Source organism: Phyllostomus discolor, chromosome 7, assembly GCF_004126475.2.
Source record: "Phyllostomus discolor isolate MPI-MPIP mPhyDis1 chromosome 7, mPhyDis1.pri.v3, whole genome shotgun sequence".
Taxonomy (NCBI): Eukaryota; Metazoa; Chordata; class Mammalia; order Chiroptera; family Phyllostomidae; genus Phyllostomus; species Phyllostomus discolor.
Window position 1 is genome coordinate 53,663,492 of NC_040909.2, and position 27,270 is coordinate 53,690,761.

Below are 27,270 nucleotides of genomic sequence, written 5' to 3' on the forward strand. Positions count from 1 at the left end.
TAATCCTTATAACAACATAATCAGGTAAATACCATGACCCCATTTTAGGTACAATGTAACTGAAGGAAGGACAATTAAATCACTCCAGGCCCTGCACCCAGTAAGGAGGCCAGCTAGTCACAGGCTGCAAAGCTTATCATCCTCAGCCCCATGGCTACTGCCCTTAGTGTTCCAAACCACTTTTGCCTTTAGAAAATAAAGCTCGCACCTTTGTTCCCTTTTTAAGTGAGAATTAAATCAGAAATAGTGGGAAAGACAGGAGAAGCTAGACCTGAAGCAGGGAGTGGGGGAGCACAACTATGGGTTTCAGAGAAGTTCACAAACCTTTTGGTCTCTGTACCCCCTAAATTTATTGAAAATTATCGATGACACCGAAGAGCTTGTATGCATGCGGTTTGTACCTATTGATATTTAATTAGAAATTACAACTGGGAAAATTTAAAACGGTTTACTTAAAGTAATAAACATGTTAACATAACATTTTTATAATAATCGTATTTTACAAAACAAAAAATAACTAGTGTGAAGAGTGGCAATGTTTTACAATTTTGTAAAGCTCTTATAAATGGCTAATGAAAGATAACTGCATTCTCATTTCTATTTTTATATTTAATCTGTCATGATTGTCTTTTTGTAGAAATGGAGGAAGAAAAGCTGGTCTCATACAGATACGTAGCTAGGAAAAAAAAAGACCTCACAGATCCCCAAAAGGGTCTTAGAGATCCTCAGAAACTGCAGACCCACTGGTTTAGATCATCAACTCTGGAGCTAGACCATTTGTGTTTAAAATTTGGCTCTCCCACTTAATAGATGTTTGATTTGGATTACTTAAGCTCTGAGTAACTTCATCTACAAAACAGAGGTACCTGTCTCATAGGGTTGCTTATGAGTTTAAATTAGTTTTTATCAAATGCTTAGAAAATTCTCATGACACATATAAATGTTATATGAGTAATGCTAAAAAGTAAATAAAATAGTCATTCGGTTTTACAGGCAGAAATTCTGTTATCGGGTGCCTTCATTATACTGAATTTTATGTTCTCCTATGTGGGACAAGGATAGGGATCACTTCAGTAGGAATAAACAATTGCAGGTTTGTTATAATAAAGACAGTTATAATAGGGGCTCCAGTAAACTGAGAATTCAATTGAGATGTATACTTCAAGTACCGGAGATCAAGAATAAAAAATCATTGGAACTCCACTCCTCAGAGAATGGATAGCAGCATCCTCTTTGAAACCCCCTCATGTTCAAAGTCACATCAGACAGTGGGAATTCTTTAATACAACTTATATTCAATTTTGGCCTTTAAGACATGTTAGGAATTTAAGATAATCAATTCAAAAGCATTTTTTAATAACAAAAAGTGAGCAGTTATAAACAAATGAGTTAATACTAAAGAGAGATCTTAAAAGTTTTCGTTGCAAGGAAAAAAATTGTAAATGTGTGGTGGTGGACGTTAATGGCACTTGTGATTATTTTGCAATATATACATGTAAAAAATCATTACATTATCTACCTAAAACTATACTATAAAATAACACAATATGTCAACTATATTTCAGTTTTTTAAAAAAGTAAATGCTATATCTGGTTTATGTTAAATATATTTCTATTTGGACACATTTTTATTAAGTTAATTTCTAAAAACTGAAGAAAGTCATTCAGAAGTAGTCTGAAGGATGAACATAGGATAAAGAATTTGTAGCCCTGGCTGGCGTAGCTCAGTGGATTGAGCGCCGGCTGGGAACCAAAGTGTCCCAGGTTCGATTCCCAGCCAGGGTACATTCCTGGGTTGCAGGCCATAACCCCCAGCAGCCGCACATTGATGTTTCTCTCTGTCTCTCTCTCTCTCTCCCTCTCCCTCCCTTCCCTCTCTAAAAATAAATAAATAAAAATCTAAAAAAAAAGAAATTTGAAAATGTCAGTTAAAAAAAAGAATAAAGAATTTGTTATATATAGTATTTTCCTACTTATATTAATATTTCTCTATGTGATATAATTTTGAGTAAATGTAAAATTCTTCCATTCAATCCCACCAAACCTATATATTCTAAGACCATTGGGAAATGGGGTAGTTCCCCTGCCTCTGTACATAGGCCACAGGCAGATCATCTACTGATATTGCTGTGTTTTGTTTTGTTTTGTTTTTTGTTTTTCATCAACAGCCAAAGAATGATACTCAGCATAAGGAAATAATCTGGCTAACTGGTGATTGCCATGTATGTTTTATCTTTTCCAAGGGTTTACTTGAATTAGAGAATGCATTTTATATGATAATTATATTAAGCATAATCTAGAACAGCAATTTCCTACCCATGTGCCATGCACACTGGCGTGCCCCCCCCAAATTTTAAAACATGCAATATCTGACTATTGAGTGAGGGGGCACAGACCTCTTTCCTTAAATTGTCAAATAAAGAAAATAGCAACAACCAACACAACAAGAGCCATCCAGTGTGAATGCCCTGATTGGAACCATAAATATACAGATCATATAACAGACTTGCATCTGATTGGTCACATTGCATTATAAGGTTGCATCTCATTGATTAATTCTTAGTACCAGAACTCCTTATGCACAAGTATAGGCACCTGATTTTTTAAAAAGTCAGTTTAGAGCAAAAAGGGTAGGTAATAACTATTATTATTTTTATAAATCAATCAAAATTATACCTATTTTCTTATATCAGCAAAAAATACATTTTTTGGTATGTTACAGAATTTTATTAATTAATTTATGTGTGCCACAAGATAAAAAAGGTTGAAAATTGCTGATATAGAATGTAAAACACTAATATCATATTTATTATGACATCTCTTATTATTCAGAAGACATATTACAAAATTGCCAATTTTTCCAAGATCTACCTTTTCAATATGGACTTTAAGCAGAAAATATGTAAAACTGGTAACTAATAATAGACAAACTTAAGAGCTTACTAAAGAAGTCTGTATATATTATGAGTTTTAGAATGTGAAACCACAGCTCTGCTTCTAGAACACAACTATCTACCTGGTGCATTGCCACATCCTCATTCTCTTCCTCTATAACTTGGGATAGCCTTCTCTACCTCTGTCAAAGGGCTGCTGGAAAAATAAAGTGAATTTTTAAAGCATGCCCATGAAGTTCTGTGAAACTCTTAGTAATAGTATACTAAAGGAAAAGAAAAGAAAATATTTCAAAAAACACAGGAAAATATACAAAAATATTTAACTTTTCTCAGGAAGGATTGAAAGACTTTGTAATCTGGAAAGAATTGTAAAAACTAAAAAGGGACAAAGTTGATCAATTTCAATACAAAAAGAATAAAAATTTTTATGTTAATAATATAAGCAAACAGAAGAGTATGAGGTCAAAATAGGAATATTTGCAACAAATATGATAGGCAGAGGGCTAATTCCTAGAACATCTCTTAACAAATTGAGCTTTAGTAAATACCCCAATAGAAAAAGAACCAAGGACATTAACAGATAAAACTAATTCATAAATTCATTTGAAAGTTCACCCTATATCACTCAGGCAATACAAGTGGAAACAATGCCACATATAAAATCTATCAACTTGATAAAGGTTAGGACAAACCCCCTAATTTTAAATTCTTAAAGTCGATGAGGGTATAATGAGATACATGTTCCAATGCGTTGCTGTTGTAAAACAACAAATTTGAGAATATTCATCAATTAAAACCAATGATTTTCAAAAGGTATGTCACAAAAATTTTTTAAATATGCGATACCTGACTATTTGGTCACCGGCACTGCCCTCTTTTCCCTTAGACTATCAAATTTAAAAATTACAACAACCAAGACAATAATAATCCTCAGTGTGAATGAATCGAAATTATACCTATATTTTTGTCAAATTGGCAAAAATATATATTTTGTTGCTGTACTGCAGAATTTTAGTAATTAGCTTATGTGTGCCATGAGATGAAAAAGGTTGAAAATTGCTGATTTAAACAACACATAACATTTTAGCAAATGATTCCAGTTTAAGAAATTTATCAGTAATATGACCAAAGTTCCTTTACCAAAATATTCATTATAAATAGGCTGAATAATGAATACTAAATTATAGTAGATCCATAAGATACAATAGTACTCCATCATTAAAATCTCAGTTGATAAGTACATATTAAAACATCAGAATATGTCAATAGCCCTGGCTGGCGTAGCTCAGTGGATTGAGCACGGGCTGTGAACCAAAGCATCGCAGGTTTGATTCTCAGTCAGGGCACATGCCTGGGTTGCAGGCCATGGCCCCCAGCAACCACACATTGATGTTTCTCTCTCTCTCTTTCTCCCTCCCTTCCCTCTCTAAAACTAAATACATAAAATCTTAAAAAAACAAACCCGCATCATATCTTTAAAAAAAAAGAATATGTCAATAATAAAATTGTAAAAAAAATCAGGTTATAAAGTGTTTGTTTTGTAGAGAAACATATCGAAAAATAGAATAGAAAGAAACATTTTTGCATGGGTTATTTCTAGGTGATGAGATTATAGTTTTTTATTTTGTATAATAGACAGATATTCTTATAATTACAAAGTAAATGCAACATTTAATCATCTATTTTATTTGATATAACTAGATTGCTTTTACATAGACATAATTTAAACAAAACATTTATTTAGTCAAGCAATTCTTTAGCTGATTACTAAAAGATACATTAAGAACAACAAAAGCCTTGAACATGATATAACCCTTTTATTCCATAACATTTTAATAGTTTTAAAACTATATCAAGAACAATGATTAAAAAAAAAAAACAACTACATCAATGCTGAGTACCTACTGTGTACTATCAGAAAGCTTAGATGTGAACGTAGGAGGGAAAAAGAGATTTTTTTTTAAAAGAAAAGTGTCCTTTGAAACTGAATAAAAAGAAGTCTTAAAGTCCAAAAAGTGAGCCAGTCCTGGCCCAGACCCTTCCAGCCTGTGTCGGTGGAGGATTGCAATGAAGGCGTGCTGCTTTTAACAATCTCATCTCCCTAAAGTTGCACAGATTTGATGCTTCACTTAAAAAAAATCCATTAAAATTAGTTCAAAGGGCAAGAAGCAAAGGTGATATGACACCATCATTTTTCAGTGCTGTGTGTGAACGAGAGAGATGCGTACAGTAAATTCCATTGTGGTTAATGAGAGTCGAGCATCTAAACTAATCGAACCCCCTGACGATGTAATTTAAAATCACCAGGGCAAAGCAGTTCTCAGCCAGGAATGACCCAGGATCATTTATAAACCTATTCTCCTCAGGCACTAAAAACAGTAGAAATTTTATATACTTTTATATATGTTATACATAATATATGTAATTATATATAATATGGTATTTTATATGTTTTATATATATATATATATATATATATATATGTATTATTTTTTTACCATGTCTTACAGGGGAAAAAACTAAAAGGTTCACAGAACATCAGATTTCTATCAATTTAAAGGTATATTTTAAATTATGGGTATTATTTTAATGTCTTTTTAATTAATTACTTTAAAATTAGTCAAGGTTATTCCAGTTGCTATATGATATTCATATAGAAATCCAGGAAGATTCTCTTTAATTCAGTTTAAGCTTTGGTTTTACAGATATAGGGCCACAATTAAATGGCACACCTTACACAAACCCAAGCCCTTGACCTGCCTTAAAGTATCAGGGTAATAGTCAAAGAAAAAAGTATAAATATCATGCTATGGTCCCACAAGCCCAATCTATTCACTGTACTGACTTTCACAGCACCTGAACTTAATACTTGAAATAGTCCAGGAGGCAGGTAAGTGTAGTATCTTTATTTTCAGATGAGAAAACAAAACTTAAAAAGTTAAGTGACTTGACTAGTGTTCCCCAAGTGGACCTGAAGTCCAGTTCTCCAATTCTCCATCCAAAGCTCACTGTAATTTCAATAGGTATAAACGGTCCTGCACCCACAGAGGGTAAAGGAAGCAGAGAACCCAGTCTGCAGGGAGCTCTTCCTGCCTCCGGCACATTCGACAGCACTGGCAACAGGACAGGAAGAGAGCCCCTTAATTGTCTCTAATCATCACCCCATGGTGTGAGCTCTGTAGTAGGGTCAGGGAAGGCCTCTGTGATGACACAGGAACTGGAACAGAAAGAAGAGAACCAGGAAAGCGTGTGACGATCAGAGCAAAGCGCATTCTTGGGGAGACAACAGCTGATGCAAAGGCCCAATTGGAGAGAAAAGCTCACTGAGGCAGGGGCCTGAAGTACAGGGGGCCAAGGGGAAGACTCCAGATTTTATTCTAATTGAAAGAAACAATCATGAAACATTCTTAAAGCAAGGGGAGAACCTGGTCTAAGGTCTATATTGAACACACCATACCAGCAGCTATGCTGTTTCATTGAAGTATGGGGAGGGGTTAGTGAGAAATGGGAACAGGGAAAACAGAGAAATTATCGCTCTCGTTCAGGCAAGACTTGGCAGGTGGGGTGGAGGTGGGTAGTAGTAGACTCCAGATGTATTTCTCAGGGAGAACCTCTGTGTGCCTGCAGGGCATTTTGAGAATACTGTCAATTACAAATTCTGGCAGGACCCTCACCAGGAAGGATCCACAGAGAATAGGACTCTGATCTCTGGTTTTGGTCACATTTCTGTAGTTCCTGAACAATCAGCCTACTTTCACCTACAGGACAAACATTCTTTTCTTCTTTAGAGTTGTGCTAGATACTTCAGGCCAACTTTTTGACTCATCTGTAACAAGTACATGGACATGGTATATCAGTTTCACACATTAACTTCACTTTCATCTCTGTCTTACTGTCTTTTCCTTATTTTCTTCTTGACTTGTTTGTTCTTTTTAAAGCACTTAATAATACTGTGCTAGTCAGCTTAATCATTTTTTTCAACATTCCAGGAAATAAATGAATAGACAAACTACATTGGCAATACCTTGGCTGTTATACAAATAACAGCAAACTTAAAAAAGGTCTTGTCAAAGGGATTAATGAGGAAGAAATACAGATTTATAAATAAGGACGTATGTACAAGTACCAGTTGTGTGAGAAGCCAAGAAGTTAGAATGGCAAAAACTGACAGAAGGACTGAAAACATTGCATACATACCAGCATCACTGAAGAAGGCAAGAAAGTGGGATATAAAACCTTGGGAAATCAAAGCTCACTACCTGATGAGCTATCAAATCCTATGTTAATTTGTGATGTTTAAGAGCTATAAAATAATGCCTCAGAAACAGGGCTCAGCCAAGAAATAACTGATTTCACCAGCCTGGCTGGAATCCACATGGAAATCTGTGAAAACTGTGCTAGGGTGGGCAAGGGAGAGTATTTTTTCATGCTGAAACTGCCTGTTACTTTTTTTCAGAGCAGGCCACTGTGAAATGATACATATTAACTATGCATCCAAGGGTGACTGTGTGCATATGTGCAACTATGTAAAAATCCAGGCAGACACTATCTTCACACTACATAGCATACAGCCTGGTATGGGACTTTATCAAATAATTTTACTTGTTAAATGAGGACTCTTTTTTTTTTCACTTTAAAGATAAAAAGTCCAGGTGGTCAACCAGGGTTAACCATTTAACAAGTACTTTCCAAATGCCTGTCATGCACCAGGTGAAGCTTCTGGCTGTGAGGATGCACTCCTGAACAAAACAGACAGCTATCCCCACCCTCACAGAGCTCACATTCCAGTTACCCCAAGACAAAAACAGTAAGCTACAGAGTAAGTTGGAATATTAATGCTACACAATATAAAATGGGAGGGGTGATGCAGGCTTAAATAAGATAAGGGTGATGAATGACCATCCTGAGATAGTTTGCATACAATTTGAATAAAGGGCTGGAGGAGATGAGAAGGAACAGAATACACACCCAGGGTCATTGCATCCCATGGAGCAGAAACAGCTGGTTCAGGGCTGTGAGGCAGCACAGTGCTTAGAACGTTCAGTGAACAAGGAAGGGGGTGTGGCAGGAGCACAGTGTGGGGACTGTATCAGCTTCCTGTGGCTGCTGAAACAAATGAGCACAGACTCATGGCTTAAAACATCAGAAACCGATTCTCTGTTTTGGAGGTCAGAAGTCTGAAATCAAGGTGAAAGCAGGGCTCTAGTTCCTCTAGCTCTAGGGGAGAGTCTGCTCTTTGCCTTTTCCAGCTTCCAGTAGCTGTCTGCATGACTTGTGACCCCATTACTCTGCCTCCCTTATCCCACTGTCTACTCTTCTCTATATAAACCCCTTTCTACCTCACTCTTATAGGGATACCTGCCATTTGATTTAGGGTTTACCCAGTGTATCTAGGGTGATATTCTTATCTTGAGATCCTCAACTGAACTGCTGCTGCAAGAACCCTTTTCCATGTGAGGTAACGCTCAAGGTTCCACAAATTAAGACATGAACATATTTTTTTTGTGTGAGTCACCATTCAACTCACTACAAGGATGACAGGAGATGAAATGAGGAGTAATGATTGCTGGTGAGGGACAGATGGAGTTCATGTAGGAAACTTGTAAAACATCGTGATAATTTTGGCTTCAATTTGAGGAAAACAGGAAGCTATTACAAAGATATAAGCAGAGATGTGACATGGGTTCAACTTGTTTATAGGAGCACTCAGGCCACTGTCATTCCAAAAAGTCCAGAGCAGTCAACCCTTAGCTTGGTATTTCTTCAGCCTAAGGGTATGCCAAATTTAGATCAGAATGGGAAAAGCAGATGAGAAGAACCTGGCACACAGTAGGCCTTCAGAAAACACCTGCTGAACAAGTAAATGAAGGTTCCTTTATCTAACCACCATTTCAAACCAAAATTAAATTCATCCCATAAATATTTACCAAACATCTATAGTCAAGATTCTGTTCCTACCTAATAGAGCACCTGGCAAGCCCCATATTGCTATCTAACATACTACTGAGTGACAGACCACTTTTTCTTTGGGATTTATATCATTACTTTGTTTCCATAAACAGAGATTGAAAAATCTCAACTCAGTGGAGCTAAAGATGAGCTGCAGTTGTATTCTTTGCTATCACTGTACCAGTCATACTTTATTGAATCCCTTCCCACACCCTTAATAACATCTTGGGCAGAATCTGTACCTTTGCATTCACTTTTCATAATTAAAAATATCTCCAGAAATAGATAATCTGAACAGATCAATTACTAATAAAGAGATTTAATCAGTAATTAAAAACCTTCCTATAAAGTTCCTGGACCACACAATTTCACTGGTGAATTCTCCCAAACAGTCAAAGAAGAATTAACATCAATCCTTCTCAAGCTCTTTTAAAATGTGGAAGAGGAGCAAACACATCCAAACTTATTTTACAAGGCTAGCATTACCAGCATTACCCTGATAGCAAAACCAGGCATACTAGAAGGATACTAGAAGAAAAGAAGATTACAGGCCAATATCCCTAATGAACATGGATGCTAAAATCCTCAACAAGGTATTATCAAACCGAATTCAACAATACATTAAAAGGATCATACTCCCAGATCAAGTGGACTTCACTCTGAGAGATGCAAGATGTTTCAACATCTGCAAATCAAGCAGTGTGATACATCAAAATGAAGGATAAAGATTATATGATCATCTCAATAGATTCAGAAAATGCATCTGAAAAAATAAACATCCATTTATAATAAAAACTCTCAATAAAGCATGAATTGAGGGAATGTACTGCAACTTAATAAGGCCATATATAACAAGCCCACAGCCAGTATCATACTCCAAAGCAAAAAGCTAAGAGTTTTTCCTCTATGATCAAGAAAAAGACAATGATGCTCACTCTTGCCACTCTTATTCAACATTGTTGTAAGTCCTGTCCAAAGCAATTAGGCAAGACAAATACATTAAAAAAAATAAAATTGTTAAGAAAGAAGTAAAGCTGTTACTATTTGCAGATGACATGATAATACATACAGAAAACCCTGAAGAGACCACCAAAAACCTTATAAGTAATAAATTTAATAAAGGTGCAGAATACAAAATCAATACCAAAGAGAAATGTGTGTCATTTATTTATGCTAATAACAAACTATTATAAAGAGAAATTAAAAGCAATTTTATATACAATTTCAGGAAAAAATAAAATATGTAGAAATAAATTTAACCAAGGAGGTGAAAGACCTATACATTAAAACTATTAGACATTGATGAAAGGAATTGAAAGCGCAAATAAAAACAAATATTCTATGTTTATAGATGGACAAAATTAATATTGTTAAAATGTCCATACTATTCATAGCAATGTACAGATTCAAAGCCATCCCTGTCAAAATTTCAATGGCATTTTTACCGAAGTAGAAAAAACAATTCTAAAATATGTATGGAACCACAAAAAACCCCCAGGAGGCAAAGCAATCTTGAGAAGGAATAACAAAGTTGAAGACATCATGCTCCCTGATTTTAAACTATATTATAAAAACTAAAATAATCAAAACAGTATGGTATTAACATAAAAACAGACATAGATCAATGTGACAGAGTAGAGATCACAAAAATAAATACACATATATATCATCAATTTATCAGGACTGGACCACTATTTTACACCATACATAAATTAACTTAAAATGGACTAAAGACTTCAATGTAAGACCTGAACCATAAAATTCCTATTAGAAAACTTAAGACAGTGAGCTCTCTGATATTGGTCTTGGTGACAACTTTTTGGATTTGACAATAGATGCAAAAGCATCAACAGCAAAAATAAACATATGGGAGTACATCAAACTAAAACATTTCTGCACCCTGGCTGGCGTAGCTCAGTGGATTGAGCGCAGGCTGCAAACCAAAGTGTCACAGGTTCAATTCCCAGTCAGGGCACATGCCTGGGTTACAGGCCACGACCCCCAGCAACAGTACACTGATGTTTCTCTCTCTCTCTCTCTTTCTCCCTCCCTTCCCTCTCTAAAAATAAATAAATAAAATCTTAAAAAAAAAAACATTTCTGCATAGCAAAGGAAACCATCAACAAAATGAAAAGACAACCCAGAGAATAGGAGAATATATTTGCAAATCATATACCTGATGAAAAGTTTTTATGTAAAATATACTAAGAACTCATTCAACTCAAAAGCAAAAAGAAACACAATCAATTTGATTGTTTAAAAAATGGGTGAAGGATCTGAATAGACATTTTTTTTCCAAGGAAGACATACAGATGGCCAATGGTACATAAAAAGATGTTCAACATCAATGATCATTAGGAAAACGCAAGTCAAAACCACATACCTGTTAGAATGACTATTGTCAAGAAGACAAGACACAAACATTGGTGACGATGTGGAAAAAAGGGAAACTTTGTGCATTGTTGATGGGAATAAAACTGGTATAGTCCCGATGCAAAACAGTATGGAGTGTTCTCAAATAATTAAAAATAGAACAATCATATGATCCAGCAATTCCACTTTGGGGTATTTATCCAAAGAAAATGAAAACACACCAACTCAAAAGGTATATGCACCCCCATGTTTGTTGTGGCATTATTTACAATAGTCAAGACATGGAACCAATGTAAGTGTCCGTTGATGGATAAATAGATAAAGAAAAGATGAAATATATAGACATGGAATATTATTCAGCTACGAAAAGACTAATATCTTGCCATTTGTGACAACATGGACATACCTTGAGGGCATTATGCTAAGTGAAATATGTCAGACAGAGGAAGACAAATAGCATATGATCTCATTTATATGTAGAATCTAAATAAGAAAACAACCAACAACAAATGAAGCTCATAGATACAGAGAACAGATTGTCAGTTGCTAGAGGCCATGTTGGGGGTGGGTAAAGGGGATCTAAAGGTAAAAATGTCCAGTTATAAAATAAATATTTTATGCAGATGTAGTACACCAAGACACCTATAGTTAATAATACTGTATCACATATTTTAAAGTTGCTAACAGTAAATCTTACAAGTTCTCAATACCAGAAAAAAAAATCTGTAGTAAAGTATGGTGACAGATGTTAACTAGACACAATGTTGTGTGTCAATTATATGTTAATAAAATTTTTTAAATTATCTTCAGTTAAACAGCCCAGTCTCATACTAAAATTTCATATCCTCCCAGCATAGGCTTAAGACACAGACTTGACCATTTAGAGTTCTCTATCAATGTCTTCCCCATCCTGAGGCTGAGCTACTCATCCTCTTATTCAGGGCAGAGGGATCTTAGGTAACTGGATGCCTGTTAGCAGGTGAAAGGCAGATGTCCCTGGTCTGGCTCCAGTTCCAACTTCTGGGTCCCTCTGCAAACATGGTGGTGTCTATATAGTTTAGAGTTGATAGACATGTTATTTCCAGGAAGGTTTTCAAGCTTCACCATCACTCTTTTTCTGAGGATCCATGTACGAAAGGAGTCTTGTCTCCCTTTATAACTCCACAAGTGGTCCATGACCCAACCTCCTTTCTGGATAGGCCAGTGCTTCAGTTGAACCAACATCTGTGTGTGCAGCCTTATGGCACCTGACCACTACACTGACATCAACAGTCCTGACAGCAACCAAGGGACCTGCCTGTGTGTGTTTTCCCCAAGGGCTATAGAAAAATAGGGTGGAGTAGAAATGATGTTCCCACCTCTTTCCTAGGAACTATTTCCCAATCCCTCCTTGAATTACTGGAGGCCACGCTAAAAGCCTCCCCAATCCCACTCTGCATTCAGAAATATGCAAATGAGAAGCAAGCACTGGTCTGTGCTCATGTGCCGTCCCAAACTCACAGACCAATTGGGAAGCACTACTGGTGCCGGTACCATCCCACAAGCCTCTCATAGCAGGGTCCACGGAGCCTGCCCATTCCACAGCTCAGCCAGCATCAAGCCAGAGAACAAGGTGGCAGCATTATTTTGTTAAAATCATCCTGCTCCAAGCTTTGAGTGTCCTTCTGCACATGCCTTTTTGGAGCAGTAAAAGTAAAATCACAGGACAAAGAGGAATGAGGAAAGCCTCTCACATTCCTCCTTCCAACTGTCTTATCTTTCCCCTCACCAACTCTGCCCTTACATAGTTTGAGTGCAAATGGGATGGGTCTGGTTCTGTTGCTTTCTCTTAGTAAAATGTGTGTGGGCGTCTGTCACACATGTGTATTTCTCCAGAAGTGCCAGCACCCTTCTGTTTATACCCCAGTTGCTCATGTTCCAGGGCAACGTGAGAAGTCCCACTGAATGGTTGTTGCAATCCTGAATTTCAGTAACATGATTGCAGATGCAGCTCCAGGAGAAAAAGCTGCTAGGGGTTCATTTGGCCCCTAAACAGAATAGAAAATACTAACTAGTATTCTAGATGTCCACATGAGAAACATTTCAAAGATTTTACTATAATTTCTGTTGATTTATTCTATCCTCACATATCTTATTTAACGAGTTTTAAAGCAATCATCTTTTGTAAATGGATGAGGATCATGGTTTACTTTTAAAGTATTAGCACTCAACAGATAATTCTTCGTTCCAACAAATCTCCTGAACTGGAAATAAATCTTGAAAATGAAAAGAGCTCTTGATAACTACAGCCATTTCAAAACCTATTAGAAAAGGGAAAAATTAGAGAGCCAGATGAATTTCCTCCTGAACTCGTTTTACATTGGAGCAAACTGTGCTGCTCACCCCCCAGGCTACTGGGGCCACACTCCCAGCCCCAGTGTCAGGCTCAACCTCACAGACATTCAGAAGTCACTGAGGTTAATCCTGTCCTTCCACAATGATGACGATTACCATAAAACAATGAACCCACCAAAGTCAGTGAAACTATGAATGGCAAAGTATAGATTTGCAATAATATGGCACTGGAAAGGAGGAATGACAAGGAAGGTTTAAGGCTGGGGAAATAACTCCTCAGAACACCTAAGCAATGACACCATAAGGTTTGCTGTACATGGAGGGCAACAGGGGAGTGGAAAGAACAATGGGATCAAGAGTTTGGGTGAAGTCTTGACTCCCATGAAGTAGGACCACTGGCCCAAGATTTAGCTTTCCTTTTCAACTACTCATTGGTCAGCAAACACAAAATAGTGACTCCAACAATGCACTGTTCATCATAAAACATTACTTTAATTTGATTCCTAAAATATTTAGAAATGTTTAAGTGTGCGTATATATATATATATGTATACACACACACACATATATATACACTTTAAACACCTGCCACCCCCCACATAGAAAGACATGAGAAACACTGCCTCATGTTTTTCTGCTACACCCCCACATGGAAACACTGCCTTAGTCTCCTGCTACAGTTTGGCTTTCCCCTGAGCAGTGTGTTGTGAGAGAGATGGCCATTTGAAACAAAAAGAAAATTCTGTTGTTTTTAACTCATTGGGTGAATCAGTCTACTCTTCTGCTAACCTTACTGATGAAGAAGAAATACTAGGTTTGAGCCCATGGATTTAATGGTGCTTCCTCCTATTTGTCCTTACCTCTCTAAAACCAGGGCTGTTACTGAGACTGCATCCACTACCACGTCCATCCATTTCTGCTATGAAAATACTGAAGTACTTCTGTATTCACAGCCCCCTGAGTGCTGCTCACTCCTCTCTGCCTCCTCCCCTGTGACTCTCCAGACCTCCCTACAATGTAGAAATTAACAGGCTGGTATCTGGTACAGCAGAGAGCTTACAGGAACCACTATCACATTGCTCAAGGCCATATGTCATACTAATTGTTACCTGTAAAAATGACTCCTCTGCCTGAGACCTACCTACCCACATCCTGACCCCCAACAGTGGGCGCATCTAAGCTAAACCAAGATCCTGAAGCATATTTGAAGGCTGGAGCAGAAATACCAGAAAAATGTTTTAGATCACAAAAGTAGTTCAGATAACTAGTACTGTAGGGAGTTCTTAGGATAAGGCCAATTTAAGATTTGTGCCCAAGAGCTATTTGCAAATTTACAGGAGCTATTTTTTCAGTCAATTAGTTTGAGAAAGGAAAATGGGATCTAATTAAATAAAATAGATCATTAATTTATAATAAATATACATTAATTATGCTAATTCTAATAATTGAACATATATACAAATTATGTACATATAACAAATAAAGAATATATTACATGAGACTATTTCTAAAAGAAGGCCATCTTAACTTATTGTGTCATAGAAAATCCATGCATGTTTATTCTATAGATTTTAAGAGTTTTGATACGTGTATGAAAATATAAGGGGAACATTAACTGCCTACTAATGTTTTAACAAATCTATTTTCATTCAAAATGGAAATCAGGATATATTTTGCATTATTTGAGTTAATTACATGACATTTCTTTGAGTAATGATGTATTGTTCCATTCATTACCTCTAATTATGTTCTGTTCCAAGAGCAAGGCTGGCAACACCACGATCAGCCTTTTCCTAGTCCTCGCAATCTGATGACTTTCATGGAAAGCAGGTAAAAAAATATGCCCAGAATATAATGAACACAGTTAACCATGACAGTTTAAAATTACCCGAGGAAAGTTTCACATAGAAATAAATAGAAATGGGGAATGGTTTTCTGTGTTATAGGGTATTCATTTTTGCAATTAGTACAAGAAATGCTCAAAGTGTTATTTTAAGACATATAATTATCATCCTACCATTTGCCAGAGCTGGAGAGAGTGCACTCCTACCTAATGTTGTCCTCTCCTTTCCACACTCACACACATCCTAATAAATTTATATTTTGTATAGATTGGCAGATTGTAAAGGTATCTTTTTCTAGTTGTGAGAGTGATTCTGTAGGTTTTGTGCAATTCTGAGAGAGAGTGTAAGAACCTCCTGAAAGCTCTGATCGAAAAGCCAGTTGGATTTTCCTCCTCTAATACATAAACATATTCAGGCAGCCCGTCTCAGCTCATCCACAGCAGGGCCTAAAGCTAGAAGGTAAATCCTATTATGGAGATGAGGTCAAGGTCAAGGGAAGACTGTCAAAACTAAGTAATAAGGCACAGGAGCCAAGTGAACTGCAATGTCATCATGCACCAGCCAGCAGGCAGCAAGGAGCCAGGGAGAAAGAGCAGCTGGCAGGAAGTGGCCTTGATGAGGTCTAGAGACCACTATGTACAACACAAGGTTCAGGCACACTGTCTCATAGATGAGCCACTTTTACTTGAAGAGGCCAGAGTAAAGTGTATAAAATTCACACATTTTTTCCCACCCAATTTCAAATATTCCTTGCACACATGCAAAATATCTATTAATTCTTTCAGTACCAGATGCCAACAATCCATCATCATGTCTACAATATAGAATAATAAAGATGCCATCTCAACTTCAGGAACAAAAAAATAAACTTGGTAGAGTTAGAGCCTGTCAAGGACAGCTCCTCTTTCTCTTCTGGTACCCACAACAGTCTCTGCCCACTGACCCTGCCACCTTCAGCCTCAACTCCTCCTCAACACTCTGAGGTCACTATCAACTGAAGAGCTGGGGTTTGTGGTAAAATGCATTTTCTGTGACAATTTCTGATAACAAGTCAAGATGGATGACAGGCACGCAAGGTTTGTCTTGCAGTGGGGGTTGGCAGGATCCTCTGTGGCAGGTTCTAGACATTGAAAAAAAACATGTCAAGCAACCTCATGAATGACAGGAGCATCCAAAAGCTCCCTTTGTTCCTGCTGACCAATGCCATCACAAACTGGTTCTAGCTGGTAGCAATGTATAGTACTAACCCAAAGGTAGGCACACATTTATATGGGAATCCTTCCCATAGAAACAGGATGAAGAGCACTCTGAGCAATCACTGCTACATGCAGATCTTTTGAATGCAATAATCTGCCAAATAAAGGCAAGAAAATATGACCAAATTAAACCAACTTGCTCAATTACAGTTCAGGACAAAGGAAAGCAAGATCCTGTTTGAACACCTCTCCAAAAGCACATTAAGCTGGCCAATATACAAGAGGCATACACAGGGGAAAAGAATAGGCTTAGAGAAATTTAAGAGCAAAAACATCTATCTTTAGTAATAAAAATATTAAAATAGTGCTTGTGCTCATTTTATTTGCACAGGAAGGCTTAAAAAGAAACTCTTTTGAGAAATGAAAGCTCATCAGATTACTAATAACTGTAGCTTCCTGAACAATTAAAGAAATTCACAAGATTACAACCTACTTAGGAAATGACAAATATTTCTGATTTTTACAGAAGGATTAAAAGGGCACTTTTATCTATAGCATCTTACAGTTTATAGTGCTTCTGTAGAAAGCACTGTTAAGTAATGAAGATATTTTTATTTTTTATTCATTTATTTCAGGAATACTCAACATGGCAATGGTCTGAATAAAAGAAAAACTAAAAATTGCTTGTTTAGATAGGTAAAATTTTGTTTTAAAAGGCATTTACCAGATTTTTCTTTCTTTATCTATTGATGTTGGACCTAAGAGCACAATTTCCATTGTACAAAGTTTTTGTTCCTAATACATCAGCAGAAGTGTCCTGTAAGTTACCTGGTCTAATTCTTTACCTAGTCTAATTCTTCACAAACACGCTCTGGAAGGCTGTCCTCAATGCATCATCCTAACATTGTTTGGCTCTGATCACATTCTGTGTGCAATGCTCATGTTTAGAAAAAATCTGCTCTTTTAAATAACTTATTCAATAAAATATTGACAAATGATTTGTATAATATAGTACAGCCAGCAAGCAAGGCTCGTCTCTGACATCGCATGCCACACTCAACCCTTCCACAAATGTTGCTGTGTTATGTTAGCACTCCCCATGCCATTCTGAATAGCAGCCCAAAGATCAATGCACTGTCTGCTGAAAACTACAGGACATAACAAATGAATAATTTTATTTACAATAAAAGCCCCAGTTCCCAAATGGATTCCGCTAATGTTCAAATTCATTTTTCATGCTCAACTCAAGATGAGAGGTAGACATAGTTCAATGTAAAGAGAGGGGGTTTGGAAAAGTATTAACCATAGTGGTTCAAATATATTTAAGCCATTAACAATAGCTGGGCTACACTGAGGTACATGATAATGTGTTCACTGCAGAATTCTAAAGATGCAATCTCCTAAACACTTGTGTCTCACCAAGACACTCTGAAAAGCATTTTCCAGTAAGAAGAAATTAATGGATTAAAGACATTCTGACATATTCTTCTGGAGTGTTGCACTACAGAGGCCAAAGCCTATTTAATTGGCTTTAGACACTGTACCAAATAGAAGTGTTTGCTTCAGGTGTGGCTCTTTTGAGAATGAAGCAAATAGTCTTGCTTCAAAATTAAATCTTCAGCCCCTGATCTGACATTTCTTTCCCTCCTCTGAAAGATATGAAAGAATCTTGTGAGCAAAGTCAAAAGAAAAAAGGGTGGAGAGTAGGGGAGCCCTGAAAATGTTAGAGAGGACACAAGTTCAAAGATAACATTTATAAGTCTCTGATGAATGGCACACTCCCTAAAGGCCACCTGAATACTCTTTTTAAAAAGAAATCATCAAACATACAATAGAAAAATTTCCAATTCACATAACACTGCCTTAAAATACACACTTCTGCGTTGACAAATTAACATACAAAATAGTAAGAAAAGGAGGGGAAATAATCTTTTCCCATCAACGTCAATTCTAATCATTGCTTTTAGATTTAACTCAGTATACTTATAGCACAAAAATGTAAACAAGATTGTAACTGACAAGGCATGAAGGGAAAATACAGCTTGAATATGATACTAAAAAATCTGGAATAAAGTGGTGACAAGATTTGGCTTTGTGCAAGGAATTACTGAAAAGGCAGGTCTTTGGCAGCCCCTTACTACCCCATTCCATTGCTTGAAATGATCCAGGTACTCCTGCCATTTACATTTTCACTTTAAACTCAGTCAGCAAAGTACTTTAGATGCTAGGACAAAAAAGTTGTGCAAGAGCAGGTCCTGTTCCCACTCCTTACCAGGAACCACTGACTCAGTGCAGAGACAAACAGTAATGCACATAGTTATGCCATAAAGCAGAATGGGATGAAGGTTTGCACTGATACCTGAAACAGAGTAGGAATTCAGTAATAAACTACAGAATGAATAAGCACATGATTAATGAACCAACTGTCACAAAAAGGAGAGAGTATATTTTTTTTTTCTTAAAAAGGTGGGATTGGTATCAAAACACTTTAGCTGAAATGAAAATGATGGGAAGAATTGCAAGGTGGAGAGGGCTACATGGGGAGGCATGATAATGGAAACAGAAGGCCTGGTTAGGGAAGAGCTGGGAAGGGTTGAGACAAGACAATGGATGGTGACAGGTGGATACTGGAAATATCAGGGATCACTGTGTAAAGCATATAACTATCGACCACTCTGCTGTACACCTGAAACAAATGCAAAATAATATCTAATGTAAACTGTAATTGAAAAATAAAAATGAGATTAAAAAAGATTAAAAAACTTTTAAACTATGCTAAGGAGTTTGAATTTTATCCTAAAAAAAAAAAAGGCAGGGGATGGAGGAGACTCATTTGTTTCATTAGTTGTAAGCAAGGAAACGGGAGAGTGATACGATCAGAGCTGTGGTTTAGAATGAGGGATGTGCTGGATTGGAGAAGTCCAGATACAGGGAGGGCATACAAAGGGGCTAAATGAGAACAGATGGAATAGAATGTGGGAAAGATTAAAGCCTGCTGCAGACATCTCACCAATTATTTTATGAAATGTTAGAGGGCAGAGCTATCCACAGCTTCAATTCCCAAATCACAGGACAGAAGAATGTCGCTTTCTGAAAGCGAGTAACTTATTAATATTCTTCTCAGTTGTCACTTAAGACTTTACAAAGGTAAAGTAAAATAAAAAGCTACAAAATCATCATATAAAAAGGGTTGTCTGAATTCAGCATCTACTGGCCCTAAGACGACTTTACACACTGTAGCTGCACTGTAGCTTGCAGAGTGTACTGATTACAAAAACAATTGTGTTCTCACCCTCAGAAAGGGCCAGGTCCCTCTTGCTACCTTCCAAACAAATAAGCTCGTTAATTTTAATACAATGCCCCCATCTCCTTGGTATTTACTCAAAGACACGGTAACTGATGAGGACTCATTTCCAAAATGGCAATTCCAGTGCCATCTAGAACAAACATAATCATCATTCACTACTTGCTTACTGTTCAGTGTAGACATTTCCCTAGATTCAGACATCTCAAATTTTCCTGAGTTCAAAAACATATGTGACTCAGGTCTTATACATTATACGTTCAGAGTTGGTCAAAAACACCATGAAAAATCAAGTTTCTTACTATAAGAAAAAAATCATGGAACAAAATTCATTCCATTATTAACCATTAAAAAAGCAGTACAGCTCTACAATCTCACATTTTCTCAGCCTAAGGCATAAGATTTGTTCACCTAAATTCACATTTTCATGCTAGGTCTCCTCAATTCTTTGACAGAAGTCAATTAAAACTGATACCCAAAGAGAGGTAAAATTTAAACCATTATTCTTTTGACAATGGAATTCTCAGACAGTTTGCATAAAAAAGTTCCTTGAAGGAAAAAGAAAACCACAAAATTGCAGCACAATCAAATGAAAAAATAAATTACTTTTGTTATTTCAAGAACTTCAAGTCTTTGAGAAGAACTCAATAAAAAATTGGTATGCAGGTTGAAAATTGTTCTGTTTTATAGGACCCTTCTGAATTATTCTAGTTTTTATTTTTTACTTCAATAAACAAAAGAATGAATTATTTCTAATACTGAATATAATGTAAGCTGTTTCATGAATTTTAGAAGAGTTAAATATCAAGAAAAATATTATATAATATCATTTATGAGTTTATTGCTATGACCAATAATTTTATATTTACAAAATTAATTTAGTTAAAATTTAGATTCAAGAAATTTGAAAATCTATCATAAAATCACAATTATCTTTTGATATTTTCTTGTTTGTACAATTTTTCAAAAAAGATTATTCATAAAATTCTCACTTTGAAAATTCCCACTTAAAAAAAAACATAATTTACTTTGAAAATCATCTTGATGGATTTGTACATTTAGACTGACCAGAAATTTATTTTAAAAATAATGTATCAGTGTGGAAAATGCTTATTATTTTAAAATATAAAATGTTATTCTTTGTTGCACTCTGCATAGTAAATTAAGTTAGGGAAAGGAGAAAAACATTCTAAAGAATCAGTACAAAGTCATATGCACACACTCACAAGTCATATCTTCAATAACATAAAAATTACTCTCCAGAGCATTTCACCAATTCCCACTACTCCACTGCAAAGAATAAAGGTTCTACCAAAGTCCATAGGAGAAAAGACTACAATTCAATAGTCAGAGAGAAATAAAACAACCTTCCACCAATGACACTTGACAATAATCTAGAAGATGGGATGTTTTCCAAGAGAATATGCTTTTCAGGCTCTAACATGAACAAAATATTTTAAGCATATATTTATATGAATTTAATTAAAACTCCTAGCTTGAACGATCTCCAAGAGGTAAACAAACCAAGTAGGTCTCAAATCTTCACATAACACCTTACTTTCACATCACAAAAGCGCCACCCAATCTCAATCTTACCATTAAAATTCACAACTGATAACAGAAAATAAAGTACCCATTGATACTTATTAGAACCATTTTATAAGCACCTGTTTATTTACACAGCTACCATAGTAAAAAGGTAAAGCAAAAACTCACCTCCAAAGCCTCAGTTGCTAAGCAACTCTTTCTAAAAGCCCTTTAAAACTAATCAAACATATTACTGGTACCACCAACTGGATTCAGAATAAATGTAATAATATCTTACCTGGTTTGTCCAAAGAGGGAGGGAAGTGGATTCCTTGTTTACCTTTTGGACAGACATTGGAGGCCAATCCTGTATTCACCTGGTATGTTAGGTTCAAATGCGGTTTTTCCCCTTTCTTTAAAAAAAAGGATACGTCCTGGTACCACAGGTTTCCTGTTCACAAGGGCAAAGGACAGTTCTGTCTTCAGAAATACCACAGAGGGCTTGATGAGATGTTGGCCAAATCGGAATGACATTTTCTCACAGTTGAAATCTGAAAGAGAAGATGAGTTAGGGCCTTTAAAAAATTCAACTGAGAAACTTAGATCATATACCACCTTAAAGAAAGCAAATTCCATTGTTGCAAATTCTTCATTGAGAAGAAGAAATAATTTAATCCATTCCTCACTTAATGTTCAGTAAGATGTACTCTGGGAAAGTCTTCCCCAAAGACTCCACTTTCCCCACCAGGGTGGTTTTGATTGGAGTTAGTGTTTTCAAGCAGAAGCCTATACATAGATGATAAAATGTTCTTCTTAATCTTTGACACTTCAAGTTGCCTCCTTAACCCCTATCTACTAGGTCCTATCTGTCAGGACCCATCCATTTTTGTTTTTACCTATCCATTTCATCATATTTACTAGGCTAAAATTTTTCATTGTTAAACATTTACTCTAAACTATCTAATTCTTAAATGCTTTTCTAAATTGTTTTATCTTTGTTTATATAAAAGCAATTTTAACTAAGTACAAACACTGTTTGAACTTGTCTACAATTATAAAAGCATAGAAGCACTCCCAGGGAACTATTATAGTAAAATTTCCAAAACTAAAGAGAAAAAAATTGTGAAAAAAAGGAAGGGGCAAAATATAGCTCAAGATGTGAACAATTTCTGGTTGACACAGAGCCAGGATATAGCAGAGTATGTGAAGTGTTTCATATCCTCTGTTGTGGGCAAAGTCACATTACAGATTGGGAGTAGTAGGAAGGGGGTACAGCAAAATCTGGCACTTGGCTTCTAGGGTACCAAGAGATGATTTTATATCATTTAGATGACAATACATGACTGAGTTACTTTCTGAAGGACTAAGACATACCCTCCTTAGGAAACCACTTCATTTTTCTATTTCAGGAATGACTCTACCACAAAACTGATGGAGATAGATTAACTTATGGGAAAACATTACAAAAAACAATATCAGAAGATGACCAGTAATGTCAGATGTATGATTGTGTGAGAGATCCCCTTGATCTCTCCCTTTGAAGTTTCAACAACTAAATAACTATAATTCAACAAGGGATTTTCTGCTTGGTGTACAAATATGTCTAAGACAGCCACACTCTGAAACATCTAAAGGTGGGCAAGTGGGAACAAACTGGGGAGGCGAGAAGAGTGAAAAGCTGAGATGAACCATGGATGTACAGCCTGGAGCTCTCAGTAAGGCTCAGCCTGAACAGAGGAGGAATCAGATTGTGGCTGACACTCCCATCAGCCAGGAGGAGCAAAGAGCATTCCTGCAGGAGTGGGCAGTAGTAGCTGTAGCTGAATCCAGTGATGAAGGCAGGGACAAACACAAAGATGAAACCAAAGTTGTCTGGCAATTGGCATTACAGAGAGTAGAGACCAAGAGTAAAAGCCACAGAGCCTGGCTGCCTTCCCTCAACCTCCCAGAGCTCACCTCTCCACACCCTTCATGTTGGGTTGCCAAGTACATTATCTGCAAACCTGAGAACTGGTACTACAAAAACACTTTTTCCATAAACAAAAGGTGCATTCTGGGTCCAATCACAGGTTGGGTGGAGATGCAGGGGGGATTCCACAGAGGTCCGAGGTCACCATTGCTGGGAAGGCAAAGCAACAAAGAAGGCAAGCAGGTTCCCCCAGCTCACCCCACCCCCACACATTGTAGTTACACTGCTGGCAGCATCTCACTGAGGAGATAGCTTTGGGATTTAATGGATTTGGAGTCCCGTTGTCCACTGCATTTCCCTGTGGGGTTGGTCCCCTGAAATCAGAACAACTGGCTCACAAGGTAAGTACCCACCTTTCCAGTGAACACAGGCCATTTTCCACCAGCCCATAGAGACCTGATAAGCAAGAGAAGTGCAAGAAAGCTAAAAAAACTTGTGATTTAGTGCCACCTACTGGAAAACAACAGGAATATTTCTTACAATCTACTATAGAACTGCCACTCATAGGCAGATGCCTAGACAGAGAAGGAATCCATCAAATACCATGAATAACCAAGGTAATGAGGCAGCTCAAAAAGAAAATGAAAAATCTCCATAAAATCTACTCAAAGACCTGGAAATGTATGATTTAAATGACAGAGAATTCAAGACTGCAGTTATTAAAAAACTCAATGATGTACAAAAAACAGAAATAGGCAGTTTAATGAACTCAGAAACAAAATCAACAAACAAAATGAATACTTTACCAAAGAGATTAAAACTTTAAAAAAGAACCAACTAGAAATTCTGGAGATGAAGAACTTAATAAAAGAGATCAAGAATGCACTACTAAGCACAAGAAATAGAACTGGTGAGATAGAGGAAAGAATTAGTTATATAAAAGATAGAAATCTAGAAATGGCACAGAGGGAAAAAGAGAGAGACTTGAGCACAAAAGAATAATAAAAGAACTCTGTGAGACCTATGGGACTCCATCAGAAAGAACAAAGTAAGAATAGAAGCTAAACCAGAAGAAGAGAGGGATCCCTGGCTGATGTGGCTCAGTGGACTGAGTGCCAGCCTGTGAACCAAAAGGCTGCCAGTTCAATTCCCCATCAGGGTATATGCCTGGGTTGTGGGCCTGCTCCCCAGTTGGAGGTGTGCAAGATGTTTCTCTTGCACATCGATGTTTCTCTCCCTCTTTTTTCCCTCCCTTCCCCTCTCTCTAAAAATAAATAAATAAAATATTTTTAAAATGTTAAAAAATTAAAAAGAAGAGAGGGAAAGGGGAATGGAGAGCCTATTCAAACAGTTGATGAGAACTTCTCAAATCTATGGAAAAGTTAAATCCTCGAATCTAAAATGGAAATAAAACACTGAATTACCTCAATCCAAAAAAAACACCCTTCTCCAAGGAATATTGTATTAAAACTGTCAAAAATAATGACAAAGAAAGAATTTTTCAAGGCATCCATGGAAAAGAAAGAAATATTCTATAAAGGAAAGCCCATTAGGTTATCATCAGGCTTCTTAGCAGAAACTCTATAAGCTAGAAGAGAGTAGAACCAAATATTCAAACTACTGAAAGAGAGAAATTACCAGCCAATAATAATGTATGCAAAAAACTTAGACTTTGGATATAAAGGAGAAATAAAGACTTTTCCAGGCATACAAAAGGTGAGGAAATTTATCACTAGAAGACATCCACTGTAAGAGCTACTCAAGGGGGTTATCCAACATGAAACAAAGAGCAAAAGGTCACAAAACTATGAGTTAGATCACCAACAAACTTACTGCATAAACAGGGATAATTTACAACAACAAAAAAAAATTAAAAGGGAGGAGTACAGATCTGAATTTGCAAAGGAGGATGGAGATCAGACATATTCAAAAAGAAAGGGGCTACTATATATATAGAACTTTATTTTTCATACATTTAATGATAATCACACACCAAAAAAAACCCAAACAGAGAACATAACTTTAAAAAACAGGAAACAGAGGGGAAAGTATGGAATACCCCCAAACAAAAACAAGACAGAAACACAAAGGAAAAGAACCCATTGAAGGGAGGCACTGAGCTACCAGAATACAAAAGAGAAAATGGCTATAGGAAATCCTCATACATCAATAATTACCCTAAGTGTAAATGGACTGAGTTCACCAATAAAAAGGCATAGAGTAGCAAATTGGATCAAAACAAAAATCAATCAAATGCTGCATGCTGGAGACACATCTAAGCTGCAAATATAAAGACTCAACGTATAGTGATGGAAAATAAATCTTCAGACAAATAGCATCCACAGAAAGTCAGGTGTAACCATACTTATATCTGACAAAATAGATTTTGATAACAAAGATAATAAGAAACAAAGATGATAAAGGGGACACTACATCAAGAAGACATAAAACTTCTCTCTATATATCTCTATCTATCTCTACCTCTATCTCTATCTCTATCTCTATCATCTCTATCTGTGTCTATATATGATCTAGGGGCACCAAAATACCTAAAACAACTACTACCAAAACAAAAGGGGAACACTGACAAAAACACAATCATAGTAGGGGACCTAAATATTCCATTGAAAGCTCTAGATAGATCATCTAAATAGAAAATTAATAAAGAAATATAAGCCTTAAATGACACAGTAGGTCAAATGGACATAATTGACATTTACAGAGCCTTTTATCCCAGACCATTAGGTTATGCATTCTTCTCCAGCGCACATGGAACATTCTCAAGGATAGAATAGATGTTGGGTCACAAAACTAGACTCAGCAAATTTAAGAAGGCTAAAATCAAATCAAGCTTATTCTGTGATTACAATGCTTTGAAATTAGAAATCAACAGCAGAAAATAAGTAAATAACCCTATAAATATGTGGATATTAAACAACATACTACTAAATAATGACTGGGTGAAAGAAATAAAAGATGAGATCAAAAGATATGTAGAGACAAATGAAAATTAAAACATGATATATCAAAACTCCTGGGATACTGCAAAATCAATAAGTAAGAGGGAAGTTTATATTACTATAGGCCTATCTCAAGAAACAAGAAAAATCTCAAGTGAGCAACCTAACATTACATCTTAAACAACTAGAAAAAGAAGAACAAAATTGGCCTAAAATCATTAGAAGAAAGTAATAATAAAAATTACAGCAGAATTTAACAAAATAGAGAACAGAAAGACTACACTAAAATTAACATAACAAAGAGATGGTTCCTTGAAAAGGTTAATAAAATTGACAACCCCCTGGCTAGACTCACTTAGAAAAAAAGAGAAAAGACTCAAACAAAATCAGAAATAAATGAGGAGGGAATTACTACAGATATCAGAGAAATACAAAGAATCATACCAGAATACTATGAAAGGTTACATGACAACCAATTCAAAAAGAAATGGAAGAGTTCCTAGAAATATGTAAACTTCCTAGACTGAATAATGAAAAATTGGAAAATCTAAATAGACTGATCAACAGTGCAGAGATTAAAACAACCATCAAAAACATCCCTCCAAATAAATGTTCAGGACCAGATGGCTTCACTAGTGAATTCTACCAAACATTCAAAGAAAATTTTTAACCAATCCTTCTCAAACTCTCCCCCAAAAACTGAAGAGTTAACACTTTATAACACATTTTATGAGGCCAACATAAACCTGACAGCAAATCCTGGCGAAGAAAACACAAAAAAAGAAAACTAGACATGAATATCTCTGATAAATACATATGTAAAAATCCTAAACAAAACACTATCAAACTAAATGAAACCATACATTAATAAAATACATCATGATCAAGCAGGGTTCATTCTAGAGGCACAAGGATGGTTCGACATACACAAAATGATTAATATAAGACATCATATTAATAAAATAAATTATAAAAATCAT

At 36.2% G+C, this 27,270-nt stretch overlaps 1 protein-coding gene across 1 annotated transcript in view; it reads right to left on the minus strand.

Annotated features, from left to right (window-relative positions):
• The window catches only part of FHIT (fragile histidine triad diadenosine triphosphatase), a 1,459,115-nt gene that overhangs the window by 775,319 nt on the left and 656,526 nt on the right, over nt 1-27,270 (minus strand). The window contains exon 4 of the mRNA XM_028518409.2: nt 21,853-21,972. Coding sequence (XP_028374210.1) covers nt 21,853-21,955 — 103 coding nt within the window. The 5' untranslated portion in view covers nt 21,956-21,972. The remainder of the gene's footprint in view (nt 1-21,852; nt 21,973-27,270) is intronic.